Source organism: Maniola jurtina, chromosome 8 (assembly GCF_905333055.1).
Source record: "Maniola jurtina chromosome 8, ilManJurt1.1, whole genome shotgun sequence".
NCBI lineage: Eukaryota > Metazoa > Arthropoda > Insecta > Lepidoptera > Nymphalidae > Maniola > Maniola jurtina.
This window is the reverse complement of record NC_060036.1, coordinates 8,238,306-8,250,593: the sequence shown is the minus strand read 5'-3', so window position 1 is coordinate 8,250,593 and position 12,288 is coordinate 8,238,306. Positions and strand designations below refer to the sequence as shown.

The 12,288-nt window shown below is 39.9% G+C and overlaps 1 protein-coding gene across 3 annotated transcripts in view; it reads left to right on the top strand.

Moving 5' to 3' along the window:
- Positions 1-559: 559 nt before the first annotated feature.
- Positions 560-12,288, top strand: part of LOC123867819 (zinc finger SWIM domain-containing protein 8 homolog) — a 29,812-nt gene continuing 18,083 nt past the window's right edge. For all 3 annotated transcript variants that reach the window (XM_045910088.1, XM_045910087.1, XM_045910089.1), the window contains exons 1-11: positions 560-691; positions 2,843-3,006; positions 6,781-7,091; positions 7,557-7,752; positions 7,931-8,047; positions 8,688-8,795; positions 9,642-9,905; positions 9,993-10,142; positions 10,518-10,599; positions 11,190-11,398; positions 11,863-12,037. In XM_045910088.1, the coding sequence (XP_045766044.1) occupies positions 2,875-3,006; positions 6,781-7,091; positions 7,557-7,752; positions 7,931-8,047; positions 8,688-8,795; positions 9,642-9,905; positions 9,993-10,142; positions 10,518-10,599; positions 11,190-11,398; positions 11,863-12,037 (1,744 nt within the window). In that variant the 5' untranslated portion in view covers positions 560-691; positions 2,843-2,874. The remainder of the gene's footprint in view (positions 692-2,842; positions 3,007-6,780; positions 7,092-7,556; positions 7,753-7,930; positions 8,048-8,687; positions 8,796-9,641; positions 9,906-9,992; positions 10,143-10,517; positions 10,600-11,189; positions 11,399-11,862; positions 12,038-12,288) is intronic.

The following is a 12,288-nucleotide window of genomic DNA, read 5'->3' as shown; positions in this document are numbered from 1 at the left end:
TTCCAAACTTAAGCGATAAAATCTTTTTGAAACTAAAAAATCTTGTTAACACTAATGTTCACTGCTTTTATTCTATTGTATTACTTTGTAGATGGTGCATTTATATGTATTAAACTGTTTAAATAAATACTTTGATTGCTTAGGTTTTGGATCATTGCTTAGAACTTAGAAGTTCTTCCTTCCTAAATTGTTTAATGTATCTCTAAATACATGATATTTAGCATTTCCCCAGAAATTCGAGTTACCCACACTCTACTAAACTTATATTTTTATAACAAACATCCTCATGGTTGGGAATTGGGAAGTGTTATTTGAGGGTATCCTGCTAAACCTCAATAAGTCCCACCCAACCAAATGAAAATATTCGGTTTTAGCAGTATACCCTCAATATGCTTTCAACCTAATAATTTTGTTTATTTATACACTTGTAATATTCTTTTAGACAAATCAGTTTCAAGTTTAAGTGAATTGGCAGCAAAATGTGTGGCTAGTCACATTCCTTTTGAACTAGTAGAGCATGTGTACCCACCCGTGCCTGAACAACTCCAGCTACAAATAGCCTTCTGGAGTTTCCCGGACAGCGAGGATGACATCCGCCTATACTCATGCCTTGCAAATGGGTCGGCTGATGAGTTTCAAAGAGGAGAGCATTTGTTCAGGGATAGAGCTGTTAAAGATGTTCTGCAGATTGGTAAGTTTACATTTATAATTAGTATTTATTACCTATTTAGCTTTCCAATACTTTGTTGCTTAAACCTATTTATTGCGAAAAATCACACAGCTTCACCTCCTGTGATGAATCCACATTCGTGCTTAAATACCCCTTAATATACAACAGTTGCATAAATAACTATAAAACTATCAAAGCTGTTAAGCAACTCATTCCCAAGCTTCCTTATCATTTAATTAAATAAATAACTATTTCTAACAATCGCCGGGCGCCTAGTCGGGTCTTAGTTCTAGTCAGGTCTAAGCTTTTATATTTTCGAAGTAATTTTTGGTTGTACTTTTTATCCATTATACAAAAAAGATGCGAAAGGTATGGCTTTTTCATCTGCTTGCTAAAGCAAATGAAGTACAATTTTTAACCCCCGACCCAAAAAGAGGGGTGTTATAAGTTTGACGTGTGTATCTGTGTGTCTGTGTATCTGTGTATCTGTGTATCTGTCTGTGGCATCGTAGCGCCTAAACGAATGAACCGATTTTAATTTAGTTTTTTTGTTTGAAAGGTGGCTTGATCGAGAGTGTTCTTAGCTATAATCTAAAAAAATTGGTTCAGCCGTTTAAGAGTTATCAGCTCTTTTGTAGTTTTCTTGTAGAAAAGAAGGTTAGATAACCGTTAGGTTCATAATATTATGTCAATTGACAAATGTCAAGCTGTCAAGATGGACGTTGCCTAAATAGCTAAATACATAATTATTTATTTGAAAATGATGTTTTGGAAAACTCAGATAGTTTGGATCGTCGGGGGTGTTATAAATTTTTAATTTACACTTGTTAAAGGAATAAGTAATAAAATCTAAACAGGTACAAAAAACTAAGTATATTATGTATGTCTATATTTTGTACAACATAAGTGCACTAACCTACTTAAAACAAACTAAGTTAAATGTCAGAGGTTGTGAACCTAACTTTCACTTCAGTAACATCTCAACTACATTCACCTGCTCAAATACAAATATGCTTTAGGCTAGAGACTAATCTAGCGGAAAATCGTAAATCCTCTTCAGCGTTTTGTTCGAGCGGATAGAGGCGCGTCACTAATAATTCAATAAGAATACAGTCCGTTTCATGAAAAAGCACCCTGAACTAATTGTACCTGTGCAGTAGGGGATTTATCGATCTGTGGTAGTCGATAGTTGACTTTCGTACCCCGCGCTGTATGGGAAAGCAACACCATCCCATGGGCACACATATCCTTTCCATGACTTGTCCAACTTCTCTTATTTGAAAGCAACTATTATGGTGCATTACAGCGAAAATTCATTTGGGAAATTCTGCTAGATTTGTCCTTAGCCATAAACATAAACAAAAATTTAACTTAGGAATTGGCTATTACTACCTATTATATACTTATCTAATATTATTGTGATTGGACGACACGACGTGTAGTGATTTTTTGAGGTCCGAGACACAAACTGGCCCCCTAAATTGACCCTGATAAGAATGCACTAAAATAAAATTATAATAGCAGAAAAATGATATTTATGTTTTTATTTTTGTAATAAATAAAAATATGAAATAAGTAAGGAATTACAAATTATTATCAAGTATCAAAAAAGTTACCATCACACTAATATTTTAGAGGCGAAAATATGTCTGAGTGTTTGTTACTCCTTCGCGCAAAACTACTGGATAGATTTGGCTGTTTAGAATGGAGATAGATTATACCCTGGATTAACACATAGACTATTTTTTATCCCAGAAAGTTAAAGAGTTCCTACGCGGTTTTTTAAAAACCTATATCCACGTGAACGAATCATCAGCTAGTTTAAGATAAATCATATTTTTAAAGAATAAAATTGCCGTAAGATTTTATTACTGTGTATATTGAAGATTTTTTTAGTAAAAATAGATACTTACAAAAACAATTTTTATAAAACGGTATTATAAACGCGATCGAAAATTACAGTAAATTTATAGTGTGGAATTATTATTGAAGAATTTAGTATATTCCACACTAGGGGGCATGCTTTTTTTGTCTTTATTTCTTGCTTGCTTTTTGCAATTATTTTTTTCAAAATTTACCACCTGCTGACACGCCTACAATTAAGACAAAAATGATACCACATCTATTAAAAAATTAAAATCGATCAACCCTAATACATCCTTTATTTTTAAGGTTTCCACCTATCTGCGAGTGTAACACTCAGTATGACCAGAGCTCAGTTCAATGTGGCAGTAACATTTGACAGACAGAAAATTTCTTCATGTAATTGTACTTGTTCATCATCTGCTCATTGGTGTTCTCATATTGTTGCAGTCTGTCTATACAGAATACATTTAGTAAGTATTAAAATTCTGAAATTTTATTCATTGGATTTTTACGAATTCCTTCTTATCTATTTAAAGAAAAAAAATGTATCAAATTTTAACAACTAAGTATTTCCGTATTTACGTATTCGTCATGTTCATCAAAGAAACAGCTTATTGGGATAAAGTGTAATATTATAATTAAAAGAAACAGACTTTTTCTGTGTTCAATTTCATTTTTATTAAACTTTTCAAATACTCTTTGTTAAGAATTAAGATGTCAATTAATTTTCAACTAATTTAACTTATTTCAAGTATTAAGTCCATACAATTATCTTGAAAAGTAATCTTGTGTGTTCCTTCGTTCAGTTTTCGCTATCTATGTGATCACGCAACTTTCACCCAATTGAGTTGTGGGGTTTGGGTAAAATTGGTGCCTTTTTTTAGGATAGCGGCCACCGATAAAACTGGTATTTTATGAAAGAACAGCAAAAAACAAACAAAAAATATTATGTAACATATATAGCTAACTCACATCGGGGCAGAGATATTCCATCTTTAATATGTTAAATTCCATTGATTACACCCAATGTCTTTTTGTAATTGTTCGCACTAAAAGCAATAAAAAGTGCTTTCTTTTGACTAACAAGCAATGGCCACACCAAAATACATCGTCATCATCATCACTATCGACCGATAGATGCCCACTGCTGGACATAGGTCTCTCGATAGGGCTTCCACTCGCCACGGTCTTGCGCCATCCGAATCCAGTGGCTTCCTGTGACTCGTTTGATGTTGTCTGTCCACTTAGTGGCGGAGTTAGGGGAGGGAGGGGGAAGAAGGGGGTACAATTTCGAGTGCAGGGCTCTTAACAATTACTGGATGGGACGGGACATTAGCATTAGACATGATTTTAGTTCGTCTTCCTCACGTTCATTTATGGACCCACCTATACTTGGATATAACACTTCAGCACTTAGATATACCATTAGCCGTTTCGGTGTCTCTGTAGCGACCTTAAGACAGCCCTAGTTTCTACCAAATTGAAGGCTCATAGTCCACAAACGGTAAGCAAAGTGGTCGATTATGCTCTTCAGTCTTCTGTATAACCCTTTTCTTTTACGTAGGGAAATACTCATGGATACCACCGCACTCGGGGAGGTGGTACCGACTAATACCCCACGTTTTTCCGTCATGGTCGTTATTACTGGGCACAGGGACATGAACGTATTCAACTACAACCCAGCTAACGGCACCCACCAAAGCAAGTCTCGCTCTAGGACTAAAAGGGATCCCAAACGCACAGTATAAGACTCACCGGAAACACGGGCTTGTTTTCCAACTCAAAAACCTACTCTCCCGTGGGCAATAGACTCCCCGTGCCTATTACCCGTAGGTCCTATTCAAGGGGGCAAGCAACAGTCATGCGCAGCTCTCCTGCGCCCGATTCTCCAACAGCGCATGGAATAAGAGTTCTCGGCTTCCTCTCTAATCCTCTCCGCTGTCTCCTTGTGCGTCATTACTTCCTCGCTGAAGGAGACCATCGCTTTCTAAGCCCTCTCACTGTCCACCATGGATTCAGCCACGACATAATTTCCACCAGCAATTGGCGTGGCGTCTATGCCGGGCACTTTGTCAGCGTATACTGTGCTGTGTCTAAAGCACTACCACAATGGTGGCAATTCTCTCTGGGCTCTCTTCGCACCACCTTGCTCAGGTATTTCCCAAAGCACCCGTGCCCCGTAAGAACCTGTGCAAGGTGGAACGCGAGTGCTTCGTGCTTCCTCTTCGCCCACTCCTCAAGGATAGGACGGATCACCTCAATTGTCTTGTGACCGGCTGTGGGTGACTCGAGCCTGCTCTGCCAATAGAAGAGGAGCTTGGTCTGCGCTAATCGCTGCCACCCATATATTTCCATCGGAGTCGGTTGTTCCTCCAGTAAAGGGCCTCCACCCTCCTCTAGTACACACTAGCCAGTGTCATAGAGTCCAGGTCCCATGGTGGGGTCCTAGCCAAGACACAGGATGCCTCGTAGGATATGGTTCGATATATTCTTTCCTGCATTCTATATAACCTGCCGTATCGGGTGGCTGTGATCTATTGTACTGAAGCCTATTCAGAATCCGGCTTGTTCGGTAGGCTGGCAGTCATCAAAACTACGAGCGAGACGATTCGTGATGACTTTCAAACTTACAGACATACCTCAGCAGCGAGATGGGTCTATAATTCTTCAACAATACCTTATCTCCCTTTTTAAAGAATAGAACCACTACGCTTCTGTACCACGCCTCTGGCATTATGACGACGTGAATGGCGGGATTACACAAACGCTGAAAGACTTTATGTACTGGTTTTCCATCCGTTTTCAGTAGTTCTGCTGTGATTCCGTCATCACCTGGTGCCTTGTTGTTCTTGAGTTGCTTGAGAGCCATACTAATCTCGTAAAGGCTGACGTCCGGGACATTTTCGGTGTAGCGTCGGGTCAATTTGGCTCTGGGATCTCTAGCCAAATCTTTAACAAGCTTTTGTGTAGTGGTTTAGAACTGTCCATAGAACGTCTCCCAAAATACAAATGAAGGAGCACCGTGCTTACAGCTCAGCCAATCACAGCGCAGGGTTCGTCTACCTACGGTCAGCGCACGGTGGGCAAATGCTCGAAGTTTTAAGTCCCGAATTCAGTCCCATCATTCTTTGAGAAGAATTTACTTTGTTTAGGTATATAGCCTGGAGATTACAGGGACTGCGTGCTCTCATCGTCATCATCATCATCATTATCAACCAATAGAGGTCACTGCTTGATATAGGTTCTTGTAGGGACTTCCACACGGTAAGGTCTTGCGCCACGCGAATTCAGAGGTTCTCTGAGGCTCGTTTGATGTCTTTTGTCCTCCAAGTCTTTGGTCTTTTTAGCTCAAAATAAGATCATTTTATATTTATAGATCCTAGTCATTGTCATATCTACATATTTAAAGATATTATTCAGTTAGAAAGTGAATTTGAAATCGGTATTCATGGTTCGAGTTTAATTTTTCAAATTCAAATATCTCAGCCCCGATGTCACTTAGAGCAATATTATTTGTTGTCATTACAATGTTTAAAGTAGCACTATAAAAAAACACTAATACCATCAGTGGCCGCAACATAAAAAAAAGGCACCACTGCTCCATACAAAGTTACCCAAACCCCTTTGTAAGTTGTTGTTGACGTTTGCGTGAAGTTTCTTATGTAATACCATCCATGTCATATTGCAACGCATGCCCGGGCATCAGCTCAGTTAATAATAAATTTATCTAAGTAGGCTATAATTACAGGCAATAATAATATTTGCTATAATTCCTGTGACTCAGCTTAAGGATTTACTCATTAGTACTTGTGAATAATAACATAAATATTGATAACAATAATTATGCATATTATATCAAACTTAAAATAATATTTGAATCACTTGATTTCAAAACAGCTCTTGTCCATATTTCCATGTTTTTTTTATTTAACATTTCCAATTTTTAGGGCTCCGTACCGCAAAAGGAAAAACGGAACCCTTATAGGATCACTTTTTTGTCCGTCCGGTCGTCCGTTCATCGATTTTTATTTATTTTTATGCATAATAGCTTTTGATTTACGTAAAATTTACGCAAGTACGGAACCCTCCGTGCGTTAGTCTGACTTACACTTGGCCGGTTTTTTTGTAACATTTGACATAGTTTTGGTGGTTGCTAGTGATGCTACAATCCAATTGTTTACAATACAAATTATTATTTTAGTTACGAAATCAGATGATAAAATATATACTTTCAAATATTTTAGCCAACGCAAGTATGTCTGCGAGCACCTGTATCAGAATCGTTACAAAGACTACGAAGAGATCAGTTACAAAAATTCGCGCAGTATCTAATATCAGAACTACCGCGACAAGTTCTACCAACGGCTCAACGGATTTTGGACGAGTTACTGTCGGCTCAACCTAACCAGATAAACACGACCTGCGGCGCACCCGACCCTACCGCTGGAGCGTCAGCCTATGAGTACACTTCCTGGTTTCTGGACGAAAAAACCTTGCATAACAACATCAATAAGATTTTAGTGAAGTTTTGTGTTCCAACACCGATAGTCTTCAGGTAAGTTCGTAATTTCTTGTCATGTCCGAAACTAGCGGTTAAGCGGTGCAGCGGTGATAGCCTAAAGTGGTTAAGTTACCGGCCTCCTATTCATGTGGTCCATGGTTCAATCCCTGGCATGCACCTCAGACTTTTCGGAGTTATGTGCATTTTAATTTAAACTATTAAATATCACTTAAGTTTTAAAAGTGAGTATATACAAAGTGGAATCAAGTTTAAATAGCATTTAATTTAGAATTTGTGTACAAATTGGTTTTATGAAGTATACCTACTTGGTCATAATATACCAATAATAATATTAAGTACAACATCCATTCTTAGTTTTAAGGCAGTGTGAACAGAAAAATAAATTTTCATATATAATAAAATAAAATTACAATGTGTCATACAAATAAAAGAACTTTATCATTTAATTTCATTTTGATGTTTAGGACATCAATTTCAACTAGATTTAAATTTTTCTAGTGATGTGAACTACCTTAGTACGAGCGCTCCGCCCGCGGCCGCAGAATGGTCGTCACTGTTGAGACCCCTCCGAGGCAGAGAGCCGGAGGGGATGTGGAACTTACTCTCCATTGTGCGGGAAATGTTCAAACGGAGTGACAGGAATGCTATACCTTTGTTGGAGATCATTACGGAGGAGGTCATGGCGTGTGAACAGGTATGTTTCGACACTTTGGCTACTCGACCGTCAAATATAATACAAATTCAAAACCATTTATTCAAAGTATGTACGATTGTACCTTTTGATGGTCAGAATAGTTAGATTTGTAAGGAACCCTCAGTTCGCGAGTCTGACTCGCACTTGGCCGGGTTTTTAATCTTCTTTTCATTCCTAGATCATAGTATGGTGGTACAGCACAAAGGCGGCGCTAGTGGCGTGGGGCGGCGGCGGCAAGCACGGCGCCGCTGGCAACTCCGCCGCTCAACACGCCTGCTCGTCGCTTTGTGACGAGGTAACCTGTAGTACTCTCTCACTCGCACGCTATATATTGCAATAGTGTGCGAGGGAGAGAATATGACGCGAATAAATGGCCGCAGTCCAAGTATGGGCGGCGGCGGTAGGTATCTGCGGAAGGCAACTCCGCCTTTGTGAAGAGCTAATCATACTTTCTCACTCACACTTATGTGCGAGGAAGAGAGTATGAAGCGAATAGCTTACGCTCATCATTTGAGACGAACTTTTTACCTATTTGCTGTGAAGTAATTCTGTATAAAACTAAGCTTTCTTCGTGAACTTACATTCTTGACGTTGGCGGTTGTGCCTGATTCTTCCAGGCACCCTGAGTCACATCGACCGTTACCGATTTATTGTGATCGCCCCATCTACAATTCCCGTCCAGCACTATAATTGCTGCCAGGCATACAAGGACCTTCTTGACTGGGAGGTTTTTCTCCTCCTGGTACAATATGTGTTACCCTAGGTGAAGACTATGTATATGCATTAGAGCATGACAGTAACAATTGATGTGTAAAGGCGTTTCCGCAGCCTCTCTGCAGAACCTACACAAGTCTGTATCTTTGAGCTTGAGGTAGAACATGAGTCTGTTCAATTTGCAGTGTCCAACTTAAATTCATACTGAAACTTTTCACTAGGTTGTGATCCTTTGGCGACTTGCGGCACTAAACCCAGGATTGGCGCCGCACGAGAGAGACACTTTGCACGAGCAGTTTGCACAGTGGCATATGAAAGTTCTTGATAAGGTAATAAGACATGGTTGCGGCTCGGTTTTAATAGGGTCTTGGACTATAGTAATAAAATGATGTGATGTTTTATACAGCGGTACTGCATGGGGCTAGAATTCATTATTAAAGAAAGTAATCTTTTTAATGTAAAAATCACATGAGTACAAACGCCAATCACAGTGTGTGACGTCACTGAAAATTAAATAAATAAAGGTTTATTTAGCTCATATACAGAATCACACACAAAAACAAAAAAACAAGAATAAAAATAAAGATGCTATTAAACTTGAATATTAATTAAACTTAAAACTAGAAAATACTATTATACTATTGTTGTGTCTGTGTGCTAAAAGGGCTCTGCCTCAGCAAGATGCTGCAGTATTTGACTACTGCAGCGCTGATTTTCAGGCAGAGCCCTGGTGTCACGACCTGACAACGAAACAGTGCATCTGCATATTAGATTAAATAACAGATATAAAAAGCAACCAAAAAAAAAAAAAATTGTCAGTATAACTTGTGTTGTATTTAGTTTCGAAACTCGTCATTCATCCCAAAGTTTTAATTGTTTAAAGTGAAAAAGTAATACACCTATTTAAAACTGACGTACGTTCACACGTGGTGGCGAACTTTGTCCAAGCTGATAACTCAAACTTACCACATATCGATCGATTGATCGATCGGGCGGAATTTTTCGCTAAAACCTCACGACAGACAGACAGACAACAAAGTGATAAGGGGTCTTTTTTCTCCTTTTGGAGAACGAACCCTAAAAACTATAAAAAATTTGAAAATAAAAACTAGTCTTCTCAGTGACCCATGTCAATAACATAACTAGCTTTTTAGTACATAAAACCCTTATTTCAGGTGGCAAAGAATCGCAACAACCACAACATAAACACGTCGTCGTCATCACACCCGCGACATTCTCGCGCGCACTCGCACCCGCCTTACATCAACGGCATCAGCGAAAACGAGGTGTTCCCCGGCTTCCATCCAGCCATGGAAGCCTGCTTCCTCGAGTGGGATGACTACCAGATACCGGGCGTCACTTACACTAAAGAACTGAACCCTCTGTACCACAGCCCTTTCACTATATTCCGGCATTCCGAAAAGGATAGTGTTCATCAGGTTCGTAGAATGATAAATGGTCGTGAGCTTTTTTTACGATAATTCATGGACTAGATCTTGTAAGTCCACCTTTTTTAAATACTGCAGGTGAATTCTTCAAAAGCAGTGTTGAACAACGAGATGTCGCTCAGTTATCGGCTCACGAACCCGGACCCTTCGATCCAGGGACACAGGACGTTGGTGCACAGGCCTAACCGAGTGACGATCGATATTGCTATGCCGGGCCCTTCCAATCAGGTAATGATTTAAAACAGTCAAAGTTAGTCTTGTTTTCAAATTAGGTGCCATTCTAATACCATAGTTTTTATCAGTACTCCCAAACATTAGCATGTCGGAGACGCGACCATGAAGTTTTTTCTCATCCCAAAATCCAACGCATCTAAAGAAGTTTTTCCTTCAATAAATAACCGTTTGTTTCAATTAAATTCTTTTGGTTCCCCCTTCTACGAAAGGTTCGCGATTATATTAGCAACTTAAACTTTTGCTGTGCGGCTTTTATTTTATTATTTTTTTACCCATTTTCAAACTGGTTTTTAATTTAATTTTACTAGCAGCTTTAGTTTTTAACTAGCCAGACAGATTCTATACTATTTCAATAATATTTTTTCACAGCCCTGCGGTTCTGGAGAAGGTCCAAGTGAAGTTCGAGATACTGGCCCAAATGACGGAAATCATTCCAGTGTATCATCTGAAGGTAGGTATCATCAATCATTACTTTTTTAGTACTGTTCCTCCACAATGACTGTGGGCCTGATATTGATGCCATGATGCGAGGGCACGTGAGATGAATTTGAGAGATGGAAGAGCGAGCAAGAGGAACATATTCCACTAAGCTATAGTTATTTTGGCGGATACATAATTCCTCAGCAATTTTACAGGACTCTAATATGTATTGAGATAGCTGATAGACTGTCTAACAAATAGATCCCCACACTATCATATATATAATGTACGCGACTTCGTCCGCATGGATTTAGATTCTTAAAATACCTCAAGGGAACTCTTACATTTTTCTAGGACAAAAGATAGTCTATATAGTCTGGGATGCATCATGCAAGCTATCTCTGTACCCATTAAATGACTTTGTTTGTGTGGATTTAGGTTTTTAAAAATCCTGTGAGAACTGTTTAATTTTCCGCGACAAAAAGTAGCCGGTGTCTCCGAGGTGCAAGCTATCTGCACCAAACGCATTCAAAATCAATTTAACAGATGTGCAGTTATGAAACAGAGACGCACTTATCGCATTTATAATATTAGTGTGAATGTTTTTCGATTTTGAAACAGGTTTCTGCGAGAACGAGGAAGAAATACTGCAGCAAAGTGGGGGAGATACAGATTCGCAGGAGTCCAGCTCCACGGGCGCGTCGTCCGAGGACGCGGTGCGGCGCGTGTCGCACGACGACTCCGTGTCCGACGACGACTGCAACCTGTACTACTACGACGCCGCAGCGGCCAGGCGCGTCGCCGTCGACAGCGCCACGGTTGTGCATGCGGTGCGTACTGTAACCTATATAGATATACGCAGTAGTTATACTTGTTCGTACAAGGAAGAAATGCTACAGCAAAGTAGTGGGGGAAGATTCTCAGCAGTTCAGCGCCTGGGACGTATCGTATGAGGACTTTTATCGTCTTTACTGTACCTATTTATTAACCTGGCTACTACTTGTACTTTACTGTATTGTACATGTGGGGGGTGGTAATAAGCATAATTAATAGAACCTTCCAGATATAGAAGGATCATTTTGCAAAGACGTTTAAATAAATAGCGGCTCTTGGTATAATTTAGCTCGCACAGCGCTAAGGTCTAATTTTATAATTTCTATCTGGTAAGTAAATTCTTATCTCTCTCGCTCTCATAAGAGATAGAAGTTACGTGAATGCTGTCTGTATATTTTTCAGGTTACTTGACCAAGTGAGCCCGGCCGGGTTTAATTTAGTAAATTAACCTTTGTCACAGAACGCAAGCGGCAGCAGCGGCGGCGGGCGCGGCCCCGCGGCGGTGGGCTGGGGCTGCGGCTGGGAGGTGTCGTTCGCACGCGCCGAAGGCCTGCACGCGCACGGCCACGCGCGCGATGCATGCGCGCTTGGTGCCAGACTCGCTGCGGACCTGCTCGCTTGCCCTCCCGCACTTGGTATGCGTTTATATACTTTTTACCAGATTACGGGGAGGTTATGAGGGTGGCAGCTGTTTGTATGTTATCGGTTCATTGGTTTCAAAAAAAAGTTTGTAGTGGCGTGGGAGACCCAGCAGAAGCGAAGTTTATATAAAATGTTCTGTCTGTTGCTCCGTGAAGCGCATGTGAAGCGTCAGGATTACCTTGGTCGTAAATTTTATTAGACCCCCGCAATAATTCTCGTGCCAACTGTAAACTTGGTGCTAACG